General features: G+C 35.4%; 1 protein-coding gene across 2 annotated transcripts in view; it reads right to left on the reverse strand.

The window, feature by feature from the left end:
• LRP1B (LDL receptor related protein 1B) overlaps nt 1-26,062 on the reverse strand; it is a 1,832,840-nt gene that overhangs the window by 667,513 nt on the left and 1,139,265 nt on the right. For both annotated transcript variants that reach the window (XR_013447098.1, XM_078070743.1), the window contains exons 18-20: nt 24,562-24,678; nt 7,336-7,416; nt 6,024-6,191 (exon numbers count right to left, since the gene is read on the reverse strand). Coding sequence is in view for 1 of the 2 variants with exons in the window: in XM_078070743.1 (XP_077926869.1) it covers nt 6,024-6,191; nt 7,336-7,416; nt 24,562-24,678 (366 nt within the window). In the remaining variant the exon portion in view is untranslated. The remainder of the gene's footprint in view (nt 1-6,023; nt 6,192-7,335; nt 7,417-24,561; nt 24,679-26,062) is intronic.

A 26,062-nucleotide genomic window follows, 5' to 3' on the forward strand; every position in this document is an offset into this window, starting at 1 on the left:
TTATTGGCATCTTGTTTCCTATGTTGTTAGGATTAAACTGTGCTGCTAAAAACGTGATGGGTTCAGCTGAGATGGGATAGGATATAGACCAGAAGTCAAGAGATAGTGGTTTTAATTTCCATTCTCTCCATGCTTCAATGTGTAACCTAAGTCTTCGGCCACAAATCGAGTTTTGATAACTGCACTCCTCTGGGTGCATTCAATGTCCTTAGGTAGGATATTATCCCTTTTTGATTGACCTTACAGTCTGATTTTCCTGGATTTTCCACAAAGAATTTAGCATAATCATTTATATCCAAAATCTCTGGGGCACCTGGGTGGCTCAGCTGGTTAAGCGTCTGTCTTCAGTTCAGGTCATGTTCTCAGGGTCCTGGGATTGAGGCCCACATCGGGCTCCCTGCACGGTGGGGAGCCAGCTTTCCCTCTCCCTCTGCCCCTGCTTGTGTTCCCTCTCTCGCTGTGCCTCCCTCTGTCAAATAAATAAATAAAATCTAAAAAAAAAAAAAAAATCCAAAACCTGTCCTGAAAATGTCTTCCTGGCTAAAAGTTTTCAGTCTCAAATCTCTAACACAGAACATGATCAACTCCTTTTAGGAAGCAGCATGTTTTTATTACTGTTATATACTCATAAGAATAATTTTATCTAAATGAGCCCTTTTTCTCATCTGCCTGATAAAATAACTGAACTGAATGATCTTTCATTTTCTCCCAGCTTTCTAAATTTTCTAAGTCTATGAGGTGAAACTTTTATGGCAGACTAAGATTCTTTGGGTGACTGAAGAAATTGTCTTTGTGGGAATGTCCACAGCTATTGTAATGACAAAGTTTCAGAATCTACTTTATCAAGGAGAGTTGTGGGAGTGAAAGAACAGAAACAAACAAACCAAAAAAAGAGACAGGCAGATTTACTGCGGTTATTTAATATAATGTTTCAGTTTCCTTCTAGTACTCTTTGGGAAATATCATTACAATGACCTGTAACAAGTAGAAAGTTCTTTCTTTTCTCTTAAAGAAAAATGAGAATGCAATGGAGAAAAACATAGTAATTATTTGGAGATCATATAAATGTTATGCATAAAGAGTTAGAAAAAAAGGGAAGGGGTGAATTATATTCCATCATTACACAAGCAGGGAGCTCGATGGAAGAATAAAGAACAGAAAATCTTTGCTTGAAACTCCAACTGTGTAATCCCAGGCAAGTATTTTAACCTCTCTGAGTAATCCTATTGTTAGGACTAAATGGAATAACAAATGTCAAATGCCTGGCAACTAGTGGGTGGCCAACATGTGCTAACTCCTCCTCCCAACACTGAATTATTACTAATGGGATCTTCTCACTCACTTACTGTTAAATAACAGATACTAGAAAAATTAAACTCTTCCTATCTTTCTGGAAAGTACTATCTATTGGACAGAGAGGATGTAAACAAAAATAAATAAACACTAATACAAGATAAGGGAGATGTCCTATCTATTTTATTTTATTGAATCCTGGACTGAAAGTGCAAGTATTTATTGGATAAATGAAAGTGATTACACTTTATTAAGGAGATGTACGTGAATAGATCAGTATGCCTAGTCTTAAACATCATCATGAAAATAAACTCCAGGATCTGGGGATAAGGCAAAGAAACAGAAAAGAAAGTTACTAGTAACACAAAATGAATAAGGGTTGAATTCTGAGGGTCTAATCAAATTTTGTGGTCAAGAAATAAACTCTTTCACTCAATAATTATTTACTGAGCATTAACTGTGTATCAGATATCGTACTTGACTATGAAACTACAAAGACAAAATTATTCTAGCTTCCTTCTTATATCTGTGAACAGGGAAGTAGTAAGGCAAATGAATGAATGAAGGAATAAATGAATGAAAGAGGACAGAGCCCCCAAAAAAGTGAAAGTTTCCAAAGCAGAAACAGAGTTAAGCAGTTAAAGCAGAAGAATATGACCATGTGTAGGAATACATATTAATAATGTTATACACTTAACTGCCTAATGGATTTGGGAACTTGTTAAAGATTATTCATAATAAATCAAAATTGAAGGTCAATACATACTTAATTTCAAATTTGCATTTAATTTGCATTTGTGATGTAAATAAAAGATCACATATGTTCTATCACCCAGCTCATGTGCCTAGTGCACCTGGCAGTAAATATTCCCTTTGTAGACAGCCAAACAGAAGGCATTAAAGAACAGTGACCATAAATCAGGATCAGATGTCCCTTCAAAGTAAAGAAAAATCCAAATATTTGAGGGATATTTCAGTTGCATTTAGGCGAAATTGCAAAATTTAGGCAAAATCAATTCTAGAGAAACCTGTTCTATTATCCCATCAGGTCTGTGCTGAAATTATTGGGTATAAATTTTTACAACAATTTCTGAATGGAAATTGACCTAAAGAATAGCTGTCTAAAGATACTAAAAAAAAATTTTATGTTTGCTTTAGAAATGCCTTATTCCTTGGGAAAATTTGGTTAAGACTATTCCCAAAAGGGTAGAAGAACAAAAGTATACATAATTCAAATGAATTAAACTGTCAACAATAAGATTAATTCTATATATTTTTTATTTTATAGATGCATATGTCCAGTCTCCTTTTTTCTTTCTTTCTTTCTTCCTTCCTTCTTTCTTTCTTCCTTCCTTCTTTCCTTCCTTCCTTCCTTCCTTCCTTCCTTCCTTCCTTTCTTTTTTCTTTCTTTCTTCCTTCCTTCCTTCCTTCCTTCCTTTCTTTCTTTCTTTCTTTCTTCTTTCTTTCTTTCTTTCTTTCTTCTTTCTTTCTTTCTTTCTTTCTTTCTTTCTTTCTTTCTTTCTTTCTTTTCCTTTCTTTCTCTCTCTCTCTCTGTCTTATTTTTCCTTCTAGACAGAGAGTTAAAGACTTGTAAGAAAAGACTGAAATCTCATTTTAACTCCACTCTTCATGTCTTCACAGGTAAAACCATCTTTTTACAAAACTTTTTAATACTTAATAAATGACCAGGCCTAAGGCTCTAAAGGGAGTTCCCTCATACCCAATTGCTTGAGGGTCACTTATTTTTTCCATTTGTAAAAACTATTCACGCAGTAGCTTTACAAAAGACTCACTATAGAAATATGTGCCAACCAAAGTAGTCAGAACCAAAAAAGAAACCAGAGCTAAATTAATGATAAACAGGCAATGATGCAAAGGAAGGAATCATTGTGCTATGGATTGTCTTTCTATTCACCTCTTGCTTGTAGACTCTGTGTGTGCATGCGTGTGTGCAGTGCTTTCTAAAGATACTGCGTCTTGTTTGCCTAGTAAGGGAGCTTGGAAGTGAGAGGAAAGACCATCACAACATTAAGGGGAAGGAGATGAATATAAATTTATCTAGAAGGGGACTAGCAATTAATAGTCTCCCCACATATTAGTCACACTAATGACGAAAAAAATGATCATCACTATAGAAATTCTTTTTTGAAAGTGGTTTCAGAGAGAATATGAATGAACTTAAATTCAGGAATTTTCTAAAAAGGGGATAATATATGGAATGTTCCATTTCCTGGTTTCTTCTGCTCCTTTACTATTAAAAGTTAACTCAAGAGTATTTTTGCCCTTTTGAAAACAATTTGAGTTGAGAGAAACTACACACATGCTCTTTTAACCCAGGCAATGTACAGCAAAGTGCTGAGCAATTATATGGTGGATTTGATCAGTTTTGACAGCCTGTCTTGAAACTTAAGCTAGAATCCCCTGCTCTTTCTTCCACAGCAGGTTTCGAGACTAAATTATATGACTAATTGCATCAAATTTCTACTTTACTTTGGCAATGGCCTTACAAAGCTTGCATGTGCAAAATGACTTTCCTGATCAGCTTTAACAATTCTATCTGTCATGATTATTTTACAACTTCCATATCAGAATACATAAAATAATGATGGATAAAAATATTTGAATGCCCTCTGAAACACTCTGAATTGTCTTGTATCAAAGTCATCCTAGAATATCCCCATGCTTTCTCCAATTCCTGCAACTTGTATTCACCAAATAGAATATTTGATTAGGGAATTTATAATCTGATAAATATAAATTAGTTCAGGAAGTTCTCATTCTTTGCTTGAAACATATCCAAGAATCATGTAGATTATCTGGATCATTTCTTTAGTATGTATAATACCGTAACCACATTAGAAATGCATGGTATTCACATTGACAGTATATCCTTTACAGTAACATACTTGTGAAATTGAGGTGCTCTAAAGGTAAAGGTCATTAATATTAAATAGACACTGATTCTATAATAATCCAAACCTAAGAAATTATCTAGTGAGGCTACCAGGGGATGGGCCCCTCACTATAGATACTCATGAAGCTAAAGCAATCTCTCCAAAACTTCTTAATGTGCAATGATCATTTTAACTTAGAGACAAATTCACATAGAAAAGAGGGATGGGATCTCACTTCTGAGATGAAAGTAAATTGACTTTGGGGCAATTTATCTTTCACAGCATATCAGGGGCAGTGCCAGCAGACCACAGATGTACACCTCATGAGGAGCCCACAAAGACATCTGTGAGGTGGGGGGAAATGCAGTTTATATTCAAAGCGTAACTTAGTAATGACATGTCAACCATACCCCAGATGAATGTTTCCAACATATAAGAAAAAAAGGAAAATATATTTTTGTACACCTTTTCTTTCTACATGCAAGGTTAGTGATAAGTAAAAAGCTCTAGTTCCTATATATTAGTGAACCAACTAAAGTAAGAGAGAAAAGGACAAAAAAATGAGATAGAGATAAATAGGGGTGGGATAGAAAGAAAAAAAAGAAAGAGAAAAAGGGAAAGAGGAGAGGGAGGGAGGGAGGAAGTGACAGAGAGAGGAAACAAAAGAAAGACAAAAGGAATCATGTCAGAGAAAAAAATATAGAAATTTTCCATTTTATAAGTTGTTAAATATTTGCAGAAGACAAATATATGCCCTTGGAAAACACTTTGAAAATGATTCCTTTCTTATGACCGTGCAGTATATGCCCCCCACCCCAGCATCCAATTCATTAAATAAATACTTTATTGTCCGTTTGCATGCTAGATTTTAAATACTGAACAGGGACCACGTTTCTTCATCCTTTTATCCATCTTTTGGTACAAGCACAGTCCCTGGCACATGAAAAGTTTTCAATAAATATTTGTGGAATACATGAAAGAATGAATGACAAATTCTTCCAATTTCTTAAGGAGAAAGAAAACTTCTACTTCAAAAAAAATGTTACTGGGGGCGCATAAGTGGCTCAGTAGGTTAAGAGTCTGCCTTCAACTCCAGTCATGATCCTGGAGCCCCAGGTCAGGCTCCCTGCTCAGCAAGGAGTCTGCTTCTCCCTCTTCCCCTCCCCACACCATTCATGTTCTCTCACTATCTCTCTCTCAAATAAATAAATAAAATCTTTTAAAAAGTTACTGATTGTATGCATTTTTGCCAGGCTAATGATTTTTTTCTGTGATAGTTCCAACATGATTTCTAATTTATTAACATGACCTATGGCTGATCAAACTTTGCAAATGACAGAGTCCGGTCTGCCCATGGATAATGCTGAGGCCCACAGTCACAGTCTCCTCTTAGCTTACATTCCAGAAGTTAATCAGTGGGAACACATCATCACTTAATAGGGGGTATTTCAAGCCTTAAAGAAACAAGTTTGGTGTTGAAATAAAATAAAAATTATGCCTTTCTTGTTTTTTGTTTGTTTGTTTTCCTTTTGGGGTGGGTTTGGGGTTCAGCGATTTAGAAGTTGGAGGGGATTAAAGGAGTGGTAAGTAAAGCATCTAATGAAAGTAGGAAGCAAACACCACAGAAGGTATCAAAGTATAAGGAGGTGTTAAGATGAGAAACCAGAGAAGTTAAAGAGAGAAAGGAAAGTGATCGCTCAATTATTTTACACTGTTCCAAATACATATATTTTTTATCCACTGAGTAAATTATTTTTATATAATATTCATTCTGAAATACTTAAATATTATATATCAATTTAAACTGAGAGTTCATAGCTTCACAAAATTACTAACCTTCCCTGGTACAATTGGTTTGGGCTTCATCACTGAAGTCTCCACAGTCATTGTCACCATCACAGGCCCAATGGCCTGGGATGCATCTGCCATTGGAACATCTGAACTGATTATCCAAGCAAGAGTGAACACAGCCAACCTCATCACTGCCATCCCCGCAGTCATCATCTGGAAAGAAGCATCAACATCAAGGGAGTGAAAACTGATCCAGGAAGAAAATACTCCTTATGAAATATCTACCATTTCTTTTTGCCATATAGAGTATTCTCTTGTTTTTGATAAAAGAATGATAAATTAATGATCAGCATTTCCCATGAACAGTGGGGGGATTATCTTCATTCCGATACTGTTCAGCTTCTGATTGAACATCAACTACTAAACGAAGAGGGAAAATAATCCTTGCCTTTGGATTTTAAAGCTTAAGTTCTATTTCCCTCAGAAATGACTAACCATTGGCTGAACAAATCTATGCAGCATGAAATAATTATAAAATGGGAGGACAATGGTGATTGCAAGAATTTCATGAAATGATACAGCTGGTGATACAATTATCGTGGAAAATTATTGCTTAGACCTATAATCCCGATGCCCCCGAGTTTATTACCATATCATTAATTCAGACCCTTCTTCTCTATTCTCAACAGGAGGAGTCACTATGTACCCTTCCCCTACTGACTCATAAGTGTGCATTTATACTGGGAAATTGTCACTATCTTTAGCAATGATTTATATTCTTTATTAACAACTGTTGCAGGAGGGAGGTGAGAGGAATGTGAAGTGAAAATAGATTAAATTGAAATCAGTGAGTGAGAATGTATAATTTATACATAATTCATTTACCTGTGTTTGGCATAATTTAGCATAATGACACAATTGAGTATAAGAAAGCAAACATTATTTGTACATAAAGAGCAAGGTGGCAGAGTTGAGACCATTCGGATAATTCCATAATAATTTATAAACTCCTCCATCCTGAGGTGACAGAGCACTTTACATCGATGTTTCAGAGAACCTGAATCATCCAGGTCATTTCCTCAATTGTCCCCTTTACTTCACGTCTGCAGACTTAGACTATGTCCAGCATAATATCTGAACACCAATCTCTTTATAGCCCCAAGGGACAGATATCGAGTTCCATTATCCTTAATGCTAATCCCCACTGATGTGCCAGGTGCCCTCTCAACACTTGTCTTAGCCATTTTGCTTGGCTCTGCAAACTTCTCGTACAAACTACGTCTGAAGGAGGTGAAGCAGCACCGACAGCCGGGCCCCCAATCAAATCAGCGCAATACTGGGAACATTTGGTACTTGCCAGAGTCGCAGTGCCATTTGCTGCTAATGCATCTTCCACTTTTGCATATAAATTGAGTTAGTGGCTCACAAGTTGGAAATTCTATGAAAGATATAAAAACATTCAATAGGGAAGATGTTATTGACTGTGCTTGATTTAATTTGTATCTCATTTGCCAATGTGACCAGAACTCCACCCCTGTCCTCCACAAAAGGCAGAGGAAACAGTAGATAAACAAATATAGTGACATAAACTTCTTAAGGGCATAGGATACCCATACTTTTAGTATTTTTTAAATGCGTACTTTACAATGACTGAAAGCCTACGGGAATCATTTGATGAAGGACTGTTTGTATTCCCTGCACTGCACCACTGATAAGAAGGTTTGGAATATTGGCCCTTGGGCCTTGGGCTGGTCTAATAGTTATGCTTCCCAGGGGTTCCATCTAGACCTATTCTGCATTGTTCCTTTCTAAGAGTTAGGACTTTACAAAATATTTGAAATCATGTTACTGAGCATTTTCTTAGTATTTTCACCAGTTAAGCACATTGGTGATGGTGTCTTTAGGAAATAAGGATTTTGAATGACATTGTTATAATGTTTATAGAATGACTTATATTTTTCCCTTAAAAACTATGACATTTTAAAGTTAAAGTCTATATTAACCTACAGTTTTTGGCAGGTCACAACTAGCTAGAATAGTAAAATGTGAGCAAATTAATTTTTCATGATAGTCACAAAGACATAGGTTGTGTATTATCTTCAAAATAATATTTCAAATTAAATTGAAGGCTATAATATTCATCCTCATTCTTAAAATGGTAATAAAACAATAAGTCAACTTTGGAGGCTGTGAGAACTCTCTCTACTGTGTAGTTGAGCTGGGAAAAGAGAATCAGCCAGACTGACCAGCAACAGCATCCAGTGAACAGACTACAAGTGAAAGCCATCTCTAGTACTGGTAACTTGTCCAATATGTAAGAAAAGTGGTAGACTCAGATCTGGTTGATATGGTATTGATTACTTGCTTTCTACTTCTTAAAAAACAATTTCTTTGTGTGAGTTTACATTTGAGTATATCCCCCTGAGGTATTGGAATTTGAATGGATATTATTCTAAAACTGAACAAATCTTAATTAAATTTTGTGATTACCAAAGACATGCCTCAAGATATACATTTTAGAATAAATTTAACTTTTCAAAACCAAAAAAAAAAATGTGATCAGAGCCTAAATATGCTTCAAAGACAGAAGAGGAGGCAATCACTTACTGATACGAAGAGATAAAAGACTATATCAAAAGTTATCCATGCAGCAACTCAACAAATTTTCTGACATATAAGGGGAAGCACTCAAAAGAAATGTGAAAACGCCCAAGGCATAATTTAATCAATACTTCTAAGAGAGTTTTCTTTTGTTACCTGACAATATAATGAAAACTTAGGTGTTTATGTTTCAAGAATCAACAGGGATGTTGTCTAAAATATGTTTTCTTCTTCAGATAAACATTTAATGTTTCAAAGATGTACAGTAAACATGAATAATGACTTTAAACAAAATATCAGCATAAGTAATGGTTAAAATGAGTAAAAAACAAAAAGCAGATTCTAAGATATGATGAGATCTAACTTTTAAAAATAACATTGCATCTTTTTGAATTTAGAATAGGCTAATTCACATTTTTAATCTCTCTTCTATAAACTTAGGAACATATTAACCAACATCATACATTTAACTAGGAAAAAAATAAATCACCCCAAGCATTTGGAGACCTCTGAAATTTGGCACTACTTCATTGGGAAGTTTTTCAAGTGACCTGTAAGAGTCTACCTCTTAGATCCTAAGTCTAAAAACTGTCCCCCCCGCCAAAAAAATCTGGAAGTTAGCCCCCAAAAGGTAAAAACTTTTAAAGTAAATAAAATAATCTAAAACCCAGTGTACATTCAATCTCTAAGGAAACGAATGCTATATCTGCGCACAGTGAATGTAACATACGTACTTGCATATAATGGGTATGTGTTCTTAAATAGTTGTACCTCATTTCTGATTTATTTTTTTACTTAATACTTAGTTACATTATTTCTCTTGGCTACCTCCTTGTCTGACTTAATTTATATGACCAAAGGTAAATTATATAGAATTTAAGAAAAGGGTAACTAGAAGAAAGCATAGGACAAATCACTAAAAAGAACAAAGGCATTAATTGAAGGGACAGGACTAAGGGAGTGAAGTTACTAATGTTTCATTTCTGTTTCCTTGACAAAGCACTGTGACATTGAGTAAATCACACAGCCTCTCTGGTGACAGACATGTGGTTTGTAACACGATCTCTCAGGTTCTTAAAGTCCTAAAGGTCAAGAAGTCAGAAGAAAGGTCATCTGGAAAAACACAACACCCTGAAGGCATTTAATGTAGCAAAAATAGGGTTTATCTACCGAATAACTCCTGGGATTATCATAGCAATCCAGTAAAAGATAGTAACTGAACTTCAGGAAAAAAAATAGAAGAATAAATTTAATATGTTAAAATTATCTTTGGATTTTCTCTGCTTAATAATGCAGTCAAATGTGCAACACACTTTAGAAGGAGTTCCATCAAAAATTTAAGTATAATATAAGGCACTTCACTTTTCACTAACATTGGAAAATACTGTATCCATAATTTCTTAGTATCTTATCACAGGTATCCGATAGTAAGAGGTCTAATGACAATATACTCTTTCTCCTAAAAAATAAAACAAAATCTTCTTAAAATAAATTTAACATTTTCTCTGTTCTTCCATATTAGCATTAATTTAAAAGTTGAAAATAGTATCTGGTAGTTCAGTCTGTTTCTAGGTATTTGTTCTTTTTAAGATACCATTATGAATTCTTATATTTGAAAAAGACTTAAATATTAAACACAATCTTTTCTTTCTCGACTTTGACTTTGGATCTCCCATGAGACACACTGAAGGACACTTGGAAAGATTACCTGATTAACTCTGAAGAGAAAAATTTATGAATGAAAGTGGCTTACATTTTATATTAAAATTACACTAAAGAAAAGAAAACTATATTTTATTTCTGTGGTGACTTCAACCTTGTAGAATATTTAATGTGGAGTAATGGACTGTTAAAAAATCTCTATTGTTGCAGGTGGTATGCTCAATTTATCTATTATATCTTTCATTTAAAATTTATTGCCAGGTTATATGTATGATATTATGTAAATGGCAACATCTTCTCTCTTCTCAAGGGTAATCATCGTTGGTATGGTACTTATATTTATCCAGTACACAAAGCTTAAAGGTAGTTTTCAGATCTAATTTGTTTCTTTCCTGTCTCTAGGAATTTTCCTACTTCTTTCTCCTTCTTGGGCTCAAAGTGAATATTTCTAAGTAACTTATTATTGAAGTCTCAAAATAAAGTTATCATAGGTCCATTCGAAAGTATGTAGTCCACATCTTGTATGTATATAAAGTTGACCATCGTGACTAAGTATGGGGAAAATGTATAGGAGATTCAAGTCAAAATAAATGACAAAGTAAGAATATTACAGGAGTCCAGGGTTAGGAAAGTGTTATCTAAATTTGAAGGAGACGATAATGCTCACGTTACATATTATTATTTATTGAGTATGAGATACTAGGCTAGTTATGTATATACATTGCCTATACTCTTCACAACAGCCCTGCAATTGTTATTGCTAACCCTGATTTGTAAAAGAAAACAGCATAACTTGCCTGAGGATACACTGCATAACCAGCCAGTATCAGAGTAAAATCTGAATAATAGTGTGACTGATTCCAAAATATATTATTTTATCCTTATGCCATGCTGATCATACCAATACCCTTTAAAAAAAATTATAGCACAGAAACATTTTTGTAAGGACTGAAAATTTAATTATTCTCTCTGTGTTTTATGCAGCCCATTTAAATTTTAATTCTGTTTATTACCTACTCTAAGGTACATAATTAAATACGGATATAGGAAAATAGTGCTTTTTAAAATTATATAGATTATAGGATTATATCCTTTGAGGAAATATATAACATTTCTAGATAATGATACCAGCTGTGGCTCTTGAGAATTGGTACGTGCACAGGACAGACTTCAAAAGATCCAATTAAGTAAATATACTTCGGAGAAAACCGTAAGAAAACAGTGTACCACAAATCATCTTCATTTTGTTGCTCTTTCATTGTTGTTACATAAAAACCTCATTTTAGACATCACATAGGTATATATAAAGAACATAGTTTGTAGGCAGGCAAATCTGAGTTGAAAGCCTGATTTTAACACTCATTATTATATGACCTTGGATACTTACTTAAAATCTCTGACCTCAAGTTTCTACTCTGAGACAGAGTAGAAAACTATTTCAAAAGTTTTATTCAATAAAAATATTGAGAGCTTTATACCAGATAGAGTTCTAGGCCTTAGTGACAGATCACCTAGAATGAATGAATATGAATGAATAAAATAGTGCTAAGCACTGGAAATACAAAGTTCAGCATTTTCATTTCTCGCAGTGCTTACAATCTAGTAGAAAAAATACCTGTAGTATATTTAAACAAGTGACTTCAATAAATTTCTGATAAATGCTATGATAGAAGAAACATAAGGTGTTATTGCAACCCACAACAGAAGTCAAAACTACTCTTCGATATTCACCCCAGAGGAAGTAATCTACAAGCTGATATGAATGATATGTTTAAGTTAAATCAGGAGGGGAGCAGGAGGGGAAGGACTACTTTTAGTGTATTCTAAAGATGGCATTCCTGAAGGCCCAGAAGTCACAGTATATAAAATGTTTGAAAAACTAAAAAAATTTTGGAATGGCTGCAGGAGGGTATAAGAAGTAGTGAAATTTTAGGAGCTACAAATAGGCTGGAGCAATAGATTTGGAAGTGATTACTACTGATATAACAGAGCCTTGGAAGTCAAAAGGAACATCCAGGAAGTATATGCAGAATGAGACTAATAGGAGACCTAGAAAAACATATTGAACAGTTCTGGCAATAAGGAAAACAAAGAGAAATGTTAGACAAAGTAATAACCAATCATTTTAATACATGGTTGCATGTGTAAGAAAATAATATAAATTTTCAGAGTCCAGAAATTAAAAGGGTACTGAAAACAAAAACAGTTAGTGGGTTATCACAGCAGTGTGTGTGTGTGTGTGTGGTGTGTGTGTGTGTGTGTGTGTGTGTGTGTACAATCAATGCTGCTGAAATGTCTGAAGAATTCATGTTTACTCTTGACAGAAATTTAAAGGGCTGAATTTCTTTTGGAGGTGCAGAGCTCCAGATACAAGGGAAAAGCAAGAGAATCTGAGGATTGGAAGGATGTTATAGAGAGATCGCATAAGAAGTTAATCAGGAGGCAAGGACTAAATAACTGGTATTGTGAGAGTGTTTCACAAACCTGGATGTATATTAGAAGTATCTGTACAGCTTTTGAAACTACTTATGCCTGAGCCTTTATTATAATTCAATTGGTAGTGTAGTTCCTCCGGAGTTGTGGGTTAAATCCTATGTATCAAAAAGAGGAATTCTTAATCTCAGGAAACAAACTGAGGGTTGCTGGAGTGGTGGGGGATGGGAGGGATGGGGTGGCTGGGTGATAGACATGGGGAGGGTATGTGCTGTGGTGAGTGCTGTGAATTGTGCAAGACTGTTGAATCACAGACCTGTACCTCTGAAACAAATAGTACATTATATGTTAAAAAAAAAAAAAAAAGAAGAAGAAGAAGAAGAGGGGAAGAATGAAGGGGGGGAAATCGGAGGGGGAGATGAACCATGAGAGATGATGGACTCTGAAAAAGAAGCTGAGGGTTCTAGAGGGGAGGGGGTGGGAGGATGGGTTAGCCTGGTGATGGGTGTTGAAGAGGGCAGGTTCTGCATGGAGCACTGGGTATTATATGCAAATAATGAATCATGGAACAGTACATCAAAAACTAATGATGTAATATATGGTGACTAACATAACATAATAAAATAAAATTTAAAAAAAAGATATGTCGAATCCTTGGGGCTCCTGAGTGGCTCAGTCGGTTAAGCGGCTGCCTTTAGTTCAGGTCATGATCCCAGGGTCCTGGGATCAAGCCCTGCATTGGGTTCCCTGCTCAGCAGGGAGTCTGCTTCTTCCTCCCCCTCCCCACCTCCTGCCCCAGCTCTTGTTCTTTCTCTCTCTCTCTCTCTCTCAAATAAATAAATAAAATCTTAAAAATGAAGATATATCCAATCCTAACCCCCGGTACCTGTGAATGTGACCTTATTTAGAAACAGGGTCTTTGCCTACGTAATTAAGGATCTCAAGATGGGAATTTCCACAAGGAAAGGCCATGTGAAGATGAAGACAAGAGACTGGAGTGATGCTGCCACAGCCAAGGAAAAGCAGGAGCCAAAAGAAGCTGGAAGAGGCAGAGGATTCTCTTTGGGGGAGGCGCTGCTAATTTTGGACTTCTGGCCTCCAAAGCTGTGAGAGAAGGGATTTCTGTTGTTTTAAACCATCATGTTTGTGGTGATTTGTTGTAGCAGCCTTAACAAATTCTAATTTGTAGGGAATGTCGACATCACATAGTTTAAATTTTCTGGACTTGCCTTAGGATAAGAATCACATGAAGTGCTTTCCCTAAAATACATATTCCTGGACTCTATTCAAGACCTACTGAATGGGAACTTTTGGAGGAAGGCGGTGGTGGCCTGGGGATCTTTATTAGTACCAAGCTCCCTGGATGATTCATATCCTCAAGCAAAAAGCTGAGGAAATGCTGAGTTAGGTCAAGGAACTAAAAGCTGTTTTTAATAATTTCTGCCTGTGGCTTTCAATATACCCACCAGGGTTTGCCTAACCTCCCACTTTGTTGCATACAGAGCCTTATTAATCTAGTATGTATAAAAGAGAGCACTGTAACCGAAGACGATGGGAAAGCACGTCACATACCTATAAGAATAACCAAAAGACAACTTAACAGAAGCTTGATACCACTTCCAAACAAAAATAATAAAAATCTTTAATATAAATGTATAGAACATGAAAAAATAGAGCAAGACCATCTGGGATATAAAGCATAAATCTGGAGGACACAAACTGGAAAAAGAACTTAATTTCTTTGTTTCCAACATTTTTAAAAATTTATTTGAGAGAGAGAGAGAGAGAGCACAAGCACACACTCAGGGTAGAGGGAGAGGGAGAGAGAGAATCTTAAGCAGACTCCATGCTCAGCACGGAGCCTGAGGTAGGGCTCGGTCCTAAGATCCTGAGATCATTACCTGAGCCAAAATCAAGAATTAGATGCTTAACTGACTGCACCACCCAGGGACCCCTGTTTCCAACATTTTAATAGAAGTAATTATTGTCAGATTGTGAAGTAAAAACAAATAGGTTTGATAGGAAGATAAAGTTCTAAATCAAAGAAAAGGAAAAAAATAATAGCTAAAAGTGAGTTTATCTTCACATTGAAACAAGTTATCAAACAAGTAATGAAACAAATATTTTTGGTCTTAGAATATTGACAGTGATTTTGAAATAAATGAAAGAATGGAAAGACAAATGAAAACTGGAAAAGGGTAAATAACATTGTCCTAATTTCAAAAATGAGTGAAAGTTTTCAAACAATAGAGAAGTGAAGTTTACATATACCTCTGGCAATAATTCCGGATAAACTTGCTAAAACATTATTTTGTTAGCGTTTTTAAAGAGATTATTTGCTCAAGAATAAAATAAAAACAAGGCATGCCAAACTAACTTCATTTATTTGCCGATACAATTTTTAGGTAAGTATATATCATGAAAATGCCATAAATAGAGTGTTCTTGTAGTTTTAGCAATGTTTGAGAAACCTCAAGATAAATGAAAGCATCATGCATGCAAGATGGTGGTAAATTGAAGTGAATGAGTAATTTGTTCAAAACTGTATCCATACAGTTTTAATTATTAAATCAGTTTCCCCTGAAGAATGTTTTTAATTACTCCCCAAAAGGTTCATGCCTTTGTTACTATTATTTGATTACAGCCTTAAAAATTATCTTATCAAATTTTTGAATTACATAAAACTGGAGACATCATTAATATTATGGATTCAAAATCATAAAACTGCATCAGGATTAGGAGTTACAGGAGGACAGAAATAGGAGTGACAGTTTGGAGTGGAAAGGACCAGACCCATACACATATTCAGAAGTAGATGGATAAGGAAGACTGAGAAGACTATCAAAATAAAAGGTAAAAGAACTTTGAAAAGTAAACATTAGAAGCACCCAAAAGGAATGATCTAGTCTCTAAGAAAAGCTAGAAAAGCTTAGCTGCATTAATTGACTGGACACTTGACACTGGAATTACATGATAAGGCTGCCATCTATGATTGTGCTAACAGAAGCCTAGAATCTAAATTAGTGAAGGTAATAAGTACATTTCAATCTGTTGTAAAACTACCACATACGGGATACTAAGTCCTGTTTAATTCTAGACCATGAATTTTTTTTTAATTCTGGCAAAAAAAAAAAAAAAAAAAACATAAAATTTACCATTTTAACTATCTTTAAGTATATAATTCAGTAGTGTTAACTGTATTCACCTTGCTGTGCAACAGATCTCTAGAACTTCTTCATCTTGTAGAACTGAAACTCTATACCCATTGGACATCAACTCCCCATTTTAGACCATTAATTTTACTAAGGTCATTAAAAATACAACTATATTCATAGTAGGGAAATTGGTAGGGAAAGAGCCTACAAATGGTCATGTAAGGATATATGAAAGAAGTGGTAAGTTTCAGTTGTAAAGGAGAAGGGTTAGATAGGCATAATGGTGCCTTTGGTTATCTAAAGAGTGATCCTGTGACAAGGTTATAGATTTAGATGGCGTAGCTTCAGAAGACAGCACAAGAATCACTGAGTAGAATCTTTAGCAGTATTGTTCCACAAAGGAGGAATATTCTTTTTTTTTTATTTTTTTATTGTTATGTTAATCCCCATACATTACATCATTAGTTTTAGATATAGTGTTCCATGATTCATTGTTTGTGCATAACACCCAGTGCTCCATGCAGAACGTGCCCTCCTCAATACCCATCACCAGGCTAACCCATCCTCCCAACCCCCTCCCCTCTAGAACCCTCAGTTTGTTTTTCAGAGTCCATCGTCTCTCATGGTTCTTCTCCCCCTCCGATTTCCCCCCCTTCATTCTTCCCCTCCTGCTACATTCTTCTTCTTCTTCTTTTCTTTCTTAACATATATTGCATTATTTGTTTCAGAGGTGCAGATCTGAGATTCAACAGTCTTGCACAATTCACAGCGCTTACCAGAGCACATACCCTCCCCAGTGTCCATCACCCAGTCACCCCATCCCTCCCACCCCACCCCCCACTCCAGCAACCCTCAGTTTGTTTCCTGAGATTAAGAATTCCTCATATCAGTGAGGTCATATGATACATGTCTTTCTCTGTTTGACTTATTTCGCTCAGCATAATACCCTCCAGTTCCATCCACGTCGTTGCAAATGGCAAGATCTCATTCCTTTTGATGGCTGCATAATATTCCATTGTATATATATACCACATCTTCTTTATCCATTCGTCTGTTGATGGACATCTTGGCTCTTTCCACAGTTTGGCTATTGTGGACATTGCTGCTATAAACATCGGGGTGCACGTAGCCTTTCAGGTCCCTACTTTTGTATCTTTGGGGTAAATACCCAGGAGTGCAATTGCTGGATCATATGGTAGCTCTATTTTCAACTTTTTGAGGAACCTCCATACTGTTTTCCAGAGTGGCTGCACCAGCTTGCATTCCCACCAACAGTGTAGGAGGGTTCCCCTTTCTCCGCATCCCCGCCAACATCTGTCGTTTCCTGACTTGTTAATTTTAGCCATTCTGACTGGTGTGAGGTGGTATCTCATTGAGGTTTTGATTTGGATTTCCCTGATGCCGAGCGATATTGAACACTTTTTCATGTGTCTGTTGGCCGTTTGGATGTCTTCTTTGGAAAAATGTCTGTTCATGTCTTCTGCCCATTTCTTGATTGGATTCTTTGTTCTTCTGGTGTTGAGTTTGATGAGTTCTTTATAGATTTTGGATACTAGCCCTTTATCTGATATGTCATTTGCAAATATCTTCTCCCATTCTGTCAGTTGTCTTTTGGTTTTGTTGACTGTTTCCTTTGCTTTGCAAAAGCTTTTTATCTTGATGAAGTCCCAATAGTTCATTTTTGCCCTTGCTTCCCTTGCCTTTGGTGATGTTTCTAGGAAGAAGTTGCTGCGGCTGAGGTCGAAGAGGTTGCTGCCTGTGTTCTCCTTTAGGATTTTGATGGACTCCTGTCTCACATTGAGGTCTTTCAACCATTTGGAGTCTATTTTTGTGTGTGGTGCAAGGAAATGGTCCAGTTTCATTCTTCTGCATGTGGCTGTCCAATTTTCCCAACACCATTTGTTGAAGAGACTGTCTTTTTTCCATTGGACATTCTTTCCTGCTTTGTCAAAGATTAGTTGACCATAGAGTTGAGGGTCCATTTCTGGGCTCTCTATTCTGTTCCATTGATCTATGTGTCTGTTTTTGTGCCAGTACCATACTGTCTTGATGATGACAGCTTTGTAGTAGAGCTGGAAGTCTGGAATTGTGATGCCGCCAGCTTTGCTTTTCTTTTTCAACATTCCTCTGGCTATGCGGGGTCTTTTCTGGTTCCATACAAATTTTAGGATTATTTGTTCCATTTCTTTGAAAAAAGTGGATGGTATTTTGATGGGGATTGCATTGAATGTGTAGATTGCTCTAGGTAGGATTGACATCTTCACAATATTTGTTCTTCCAATCCATGAGCATGGAACGTTTTTCCATTTCTTTGTGTCTTCCTCAATTTCTTTCATGAGTATTTTATAGTTTTCTGAGTACAGATCCTTTGCCTCTTTGGTTAGATTTATTCCTAGATATCTTATGGTTTTGGGTGCAATCGTAAATGGGATTGACTCCTTAATTTCTCTTTCTTCTGACTTGTTGTTGGTGTATAGGAATGCCACTGACTTCTGTGCATTGATTTTATATCCTGCCACTTTACTGAATTCCTGTATGAGTTCTAGCAGTTTTGGGGTGGAGTCTTTGGGATTTTCCACATAAAGTATCATATCATCTGCAAAGAGTGAGAGTTTGACTTCTTCTTTGCCAATTTGGATGCCTTTGATTTCTTTTTGTTGTCTGATTGCTGTGGCTAGGACTTCCAATACTATGTTGAATAGCAGTGGTGATAGTGGACATCCCTGCCGCGTTCCTGATCTTAGGGGGAAAGCTCTCAGTTTTTCCCCATTGAGAATGATATTCGCTGTAGGTTTTTCATAGATGGCTTTTATGATATTGAGGTATGTACCCTCAAAGGAGGAATATTCTGACAATTACTGCCCACCAGTAGAATTAACTACCCTGTGGGATGGCCAGTTCTTTGTTCCTGAAAATATTCAAACAAGGACTGAGTAAGCATCATTGAGACCAGTTTTAGAATTCTTATATCAGATGGATGATGGAATTAGATAGCATGTACAGGCAACTACCAATACCTGTGATTCTCTGAAACAGATAATGAGGAGTGAATGGGTCTGAGTTCCAGTGCTTGCCATATCTCTTTCTGCAACTTTGGACACACAACTTTCAGTGCTTTAGTTACCTTATTTGTAATGTGAGGGGCTAAAATGAATGGTTTTCTTATTCTTTCTAAATTTCCATATATTGAATAAACATGCATTATGTACATTTTGCAGAATCTGTCTGCACTGGGCAGCATGCGCCTTCCTGCCTTAACAGGAAATAGGAAGGGAGAAAGGGAGAGGGAGAAGGAGGGAGAAAATGATTGACTGAGTTAAGTAAATAAATACAAGTAATAGTGGGATTTTTCCTTTTGCCATGGCACCCATTTAGATCCAATGCTACGAACAAGGAAATGCTAAGCACTCTTGCATTTTATAGACAGGATCCAGTAGTTGGAGCTATTCCTTATAAAAGAAGAGTAATCTACAAGTCAATTTTGTTCAAAGACCAGTGGATTCAAAGAAAGGAGAGACCCCATGAGAATCATTCATGAAATTTTATGAGTGCATGAGAAAAGGGAACTGATTGAATGTTGCTCAGGAAGTAGACTGACCATTTTACCCTGCATCTAGAGAAGAAGAAAGAACTGGAGAATGGTGGCATCCAAAAGATGGGTCATTAGGAGACTAGCCTGATCACATTTAAGAGAGTGGGTGAGGAGGGACAAAAAGTGGACCCGCACAAGAGAGCAAAACTTTTTTTTTTTTTTTGGTCATATCAGCAATGCAACCAAGAGGGTGCCCACCTAGCAAAGGGGAGTGGGAATGATAGGGGGATGGGGATAAAAGAAATCTAGTTGTGGGGAAGAAGAAGAGGAAACAGAGAAGAAAGAGGGAGTTGAGGGAACTATGAAGGGAAGCCTCTCTGAAGATCTCACATAAGAGTCTCTCAAGAGAGCAGCATTGCTTATGTGTCAGAGGGCAGGGACCTTCAGAGAAGCAGAGAAAGTTACCACCGGGCCTACTTAAAAAGGTAGTACCTATTTCTCCAACTGTCCCATGTGACTGAAGAGCTAAGGCTAGCAGAGGGAACAGATGTAGGGAGGTAAAAACAGAACACGGTCGCCTCTCATCTAAGTTCTTAGAACCTAAAATCTAGCCAGCAGTGGGGGGAGAAAAAAGCTTTGACTAAGATATAATACTGGAGTTTTAAAACAGGTTGGATCAAGTTACAGAAACTAAAAGTTGGCAGAATCGTTGTGTCTGCCAAGATGCTATCAAGGAATGACAGAGCAACTGAAAGCAGTGCTTGGCAATATTCACATTTTGCCAGTAATTAATAATTACTGGGTTAATGTGGGTTAATGATCCTCTGGGTTATTAATCCTCACTTAAGTTGTTACAAACATATGCATTTTTTCTTACAAAATTAATTATAATAATAATATAAGTATATAATAATAATATATTTCATCAGAAACTTTGTTTTTCTAATAACCTAATTGAAAATATCTTTGATACACAACATACACTGATTTAACTGGGAAATGATTTCTTTTTGACAGCTCTCTCTTTTGTTTGTGTCTGATATTTGCCAATTCTCATTCTGATTCTTTCCTCCTTAATTATGTGGAATAAAATTACAAGAACATTTACAAGTAAAATTACAAGTACATGAGACACAATTTTACTATCTTCCTAGATTTAAAAAATCAACATCCATAAAATGGAATCATATTAAGTTTACAAGTTTTAGTGGATTTTTATTTATACCCCATTGAATTGACTTTCAATCTGTTAATAAATTTCAGCTATTTTCCCAAGTTAAATCTTTTGAACAAATCAGAAGTTATCAACTCACGTTAAGGTTATTTATTTAAAAAATAATAATAAATATAAGCTATGTTGAGATACTTGGAAGATAGAACAATCTCAAAATAGTTAAACTACAGTTTAAAATAAACAAATAAATTTTGTTTTTGACAATAAATTCTCCAAGGGGCAAAATGAAAGTTTGCCTGAAATATTCTTACATTTAATCATGAAATGCACTTATGTTTAATGTTGTAATTTGGAGATGGGAAGAAAATTTGTCTGGATAATTGCTTCCATCTTAACTCATTTTGCATATATAAACAAAATTATGTCATTAAGTATATACGTAAGATAAAAATCAAACCTGAATGGTGTTCCCTAAAGTATGGTTCCTTGACCAGTAGCATTAGAATCAGCATCAATTGCTAGAAATATAAATTATGAATCACCTAAGACCTACTTGATCATAGTCTTTGGAAATCAGGCCCAGAATTCTGGTTTTTGTTTTTGTTTTTGCCTTTGCTTTTTTAATAAGCCCCCCAGGAGATTCTAATGCATGCTGAAGTTTGAGAAACTTGGCCGTAAGGGTTCTCAGACTTGAGTGCACACTTATACCACTTGGACAGCATTAAAATTAGTGATTCTTGAGTCTGACCCCTAGGGACCCTTATTTAATTAGTCTGGGGTGAGGCATGGCAGATGATTCTGAAGCTTCTCAGGTGATTTTTTTACTGACAGCTAAAGTTGAGAACCAAAGCTAACACCCTTGAAATGAGTGACCACTTTGTTCCTTGACACATAGTCCACTTCCAACACAGTCTTCACAATTTTAACATATCTGCTCTTATTTGCAGAATCAATATACAGAGTCTCCTGTCTACACATGCCAGTCCTGAAACACAATAAATAGTTGCAATAATAATGAAAAAAAAAAAAAAAGATGAAGGGGGAACCCTCAAAGACCTTCCTAATTATGTAAGTGTTTGCCCATATATAATCTCAACCTAAAATATGCAATTAACTTGCTATAAAAGCAAATGCAAATAAAATAAATAGGTGCTAGTGAATTCCACTAAAATTTGACCCTTGGTTTCAGTACCTTTTGCTCCTAACTACAACCAGAAGCATTTCTAACCATAGGTTTCTCATGTTTTAAAATCCAAATTTGGGTATTATTTTCAGTATAAAATAGTAATTATTAAACAAAACAGAAGCTGTTTGTGGAGTTAAAGTATAAGAAAAAAAAATGACTGCAATCTTCTAGTAGGATTAAACCTATGGGAACTTGACCGACTCCAATGGGAAAAGTGAAATATGATCACTCCAGATGTTATAATGATGCTTAATAGAACTGGGAATTAGTTGAACTTATATTCATTTCCAGATTACTGCCAAGGAGAGTGACTTTTTTAATGCAGTAAATTAAACAATTTATAATATTTTTATCATTTTGTATTCAGCGCAGAAATAATTTCTGATACGAGAATAATCTATGTCATCTTCTCCTACAACTTTAAAAGTGAGATTATGCCTACCAGAGCTTCACTATCAGCTTCCCTACTGACATAAATTTTGATTTATAATGACAATCTGAAAGATAAATTCATGTTACTACAGAGAGGAACAAGTTTGGAGAGAATCATGTTTCTCACCTTATAAAGGGGAAATGGTGCTGAGACTAACCCATGTGGCTTAGTGACACTTTATAAAATTTGCTATATTTCAGAAGCAAACTGACAACTACATTTCACAGTGTGTTCATATCCTGTGGTATACTGGATGCATCTTGTACCAGCTTGCAAGAACCGATTTTTAAATTTTCAAGGATTCTAGGAATCAACGGTTAAGCACACATCCATTATTTAAAATAAATAAACTATATAAATTTGTAATTAAATAATGTTGAAAGCAAGGGTAATAAATGATCAAGGTTCATAATTTCCTGATTATTTTGCTCTTGGAGTTAGTTATGTTTATTACATCTGTATTGTGGAAATACTGTATGTTGGTGTGCACATGTTTTCCCAAATCAGGAAGTCATGTTGGCAACTTGATATTGGCCACGGTGGGAGTATTTACACCACAAAAAATAGGCAAACACTAGATCAGGGCTCCTCCTCAGCGGGAGATCTTAAAAGATTTACCAACCCACCAACGAGCAAAACTCATTATAGGTATATGGTATAGGTATATGTTCATTTAAATAAGAGAGTCAATGGATATGGACAGGCATAATTACTTGATCTACTCCCTTTTGGTACCCAATCCATGGCTCCCAGATAAAGTTGACCTGAAATGTCTGAGTTCTAGTTTCAGGTATACCTGGATTCATAGCCTGGTCCTGCTATTTATTAGCCTTATGATCTCAAGCAAGTTGTCAAATGTCTCTAAGTTTTGATTCCCTTATCTGTAAAATCTGAACAATAGTATGTTTCTCATAGATTTGCTGTACATATTCAAGAAGAAAATGTGTGTCTGAGCTCCCTCCGACCCTTCTTTCCCTCATCTCGTGAAAAGTCCTAAATATAAGTCAGATCAAAGACCTAACTGAAGTTCTCTAATGAGCTCATTATTTATTTTCCTACTCTTTAATGTTTTCATGGCCTTTCCTTCTAAATCAGACTGACTCCAGGATTTCTCTGTCTTTAATATTTTCAGGGTGTTTATTATCCTTTTGCTATATTCTGGAAGGAGATGCTGGGGACAGGAAAGCAATTAAGCTTTCATAAATAATAGAGCTGGCTAGATGCAGACCCAGCCACAGGAATAGTCTAGACGTTGGAAAGGAGAAGGATACATTGTTCAAATCCCTTAACTGGACAGGCTTTGGAAACTCTACATGTGAGATGTAAAATTGACTGTTACTGTGTGACTGTCGATTGCTTTCTTCTTTAACACTGCTATTATTTTCTTTACAATGTCAATTAGTACTACTCACTTATCTATACTTTATTCAAAGGTCACAAATTCAAAAGTCTACAGGGACTTAAGTCTAGTTTAAGAAATTTTTTAAAAATAAAATTTTAGGTAAACCATGAATGCATACCCTAACTAGAGCCTTTTAAATTAAGAGTTTTTTTTTTTTTTAAAAGGTCTTATTTTCCCACTGTTAGAAGTGCTACAACATGGAGTTAAATTATTAAAAATATATTCTCAATGCATTATATTTTTAATAAATGTGCTAAGCATATATAATGTATTTTTTCCCATTAGTAATTTTAAAAAATTCATAGCCATGCCTAAAAGAAAGCACAGTTCTTAGAAAACTGGATTCATTCCCTTACTATGTTTCACTACACATTATTCAGACAAATGATAATAAAATCTACTGATACATGGGTACAAATGAGAGTAATTAAATTTGCAACTTTATGTAACAATAAATACCATTTCCCAAAGTAGGAGGATAGGTGGAAAGTGACCAGGAATTTTGCCATTAACAAAGCTATCTTAAACTAATAACAGAATTATCTGACTCAATAGAAATGAAATAAATGGTTTACCAATTATGTAATCTTAGTCTGTATTGTTTATTGTTCCAAGAAGATAACACATGCATGCTAACAAGAAACATGTACTTCCAATTACTCCAAATGTCACTCAATGAGCTACTCGAAAAAATTAATCATTACCAACATAAGATTAATAACGAACATTTGAGAATGTCCTGTTAGGCTTGTAATAACCACTTCCTAATAAAATCTGTAATGTTTGGATCCATTTATTTTACCCGAGGATATGGTTACTGACTCATGAAACTCATATTCCAAAGTTATCATTAAGGTACACACTCAGGCCTAAAAGGCAGTGATAAAATGTAACAGATCTTCTGCCTTGTTGACTAGTGTTTATAAAGAAATAAACAACCTCTTAAGAGACATTATAGTGATTTGACATGGTCTCCACTAACAGCGCGGTTCACTCACAACTTACCGCAAGATGCCATTTCATCTGTCTGGTCACCACAGTCATCTTCCCTGTCACATAGCCATGCTCTGGGAATGCAGCGCCCGTTTCCACAAGAAAACTGGTCCACCTGGCATGTTCTGGCTAAGATAACCAATTAATGTACAAATAATACATTTAGAGGCCTTTTGAACAATGTTCAGGTAAAATAAATCATGCAATAACTCTTTTGCACATAAGATATTCTATTGTTTTATTAGATAAAATATTTTAAAGTAAACTTTTATTAATTTTTTGATACTGCCAACTTGCTTCTCTTCTCTGAAGTTCACATGCTTTGCCCTTCAGTTACAGTGGCTGCTAAATGACAAGATATTCAGTAATCCTCACACACTTCTTTAAATGAAGCTATGAATTCATTATTTTACAATTTTTGCCTGGCACATGCTTATGAATATACGGTGGAATTAAATTTCATCCAACTCTTAATTAACAAAAAAGAATTTCACATAGTCTTTGTCAATAAACCAAGAAAACTTGCTGTAATGTAGGAGGAAGGATTTGGGAGACTATATCAGGGTATCTAGTTTCTAGTCATGGGGGGCAGAATTGTTCTTTTCCTCTAACATTGTAGTGCATTTATTTCTTGGTCTCTAAATGATCCAAAGTATGGAACAAGAATGCAGAAAATATTTCTTAAAACATACATTTAGCCTTATGACAGATTTTTAAAATTCACTTTTCAGCACAGTTAAATAAAAATGTATAACTTAAATCAAAGTATATTAATAAACTTTGCTTTGGCCTCTCTCAGTGGTTTCAATGAACACACAAATGGAATCTTTCTTTCTATGTTAGCCAAAGGCAGTTGTTTCAATTATTCAGTGAAGGGGTTGGTGATGTTCTACAAGGAGTTTGATCACCATTTTCTATTACAGTCAGGTCAACTTTTGAAAGCAGGAAATCCTAGATAGCTATCCTAACCTTTCTCCAGGCTTTGCTTTTACAGACTTAGGTTTTTGTTGTTGTTTTGTTTTGTTTTTTTTACTTGCTTATTTTTAAATATTTGATTTTTTTCTTTTCTTTGAAATACAAATTTGTTTTCTTAAGTATCAGTTTCCTACCACCCCTTCTTTTTACTGGGTCAGAAAAAAAGAGTGGGAAATTATAGGAAGGGGATACTCACACCTGGTAATATCTGGGTCAGACGAGCATTGGACAGATGAGGAACAATTAGGGTCTGGATTTCTATAGCCATGATAAGAGAACATTGCTTAGTTTACAGACTTCCTTCTGTTTTGGGGTTTAAGAATTAGAAGGCTGTATTTCTATTTCATCAAAATGCCTTATGACTTAATGGTTGGTATAAAATTGAGAGTGGTTCAAAGACAAGTCATACAAACACACTAAAATGGGTTTTCATAAATCAGGGTTTCAGAGGTCATTTAAAATAATTTCTTAAAAGTTATGTGCTAGTTATTTCCTTTTAAGGAAAGTATACTTGCTATGTAAAAACATATATCTATTA

This window comes from Halichoerus grypus, chromosome 4 (genome assembly GCF_964656455.1).
Source record: "Halichoerus grypus chromosome 4, mHalGry1.hap1.1, whole genome shotgun sequence".
Taxonomy (NCBI): domain Eukaryota; kingdom Metazoa; phylum Chordata; class Mammalia; order Carnivora; family Phocidae; genus Halichoerus; species Halichoerus grypus.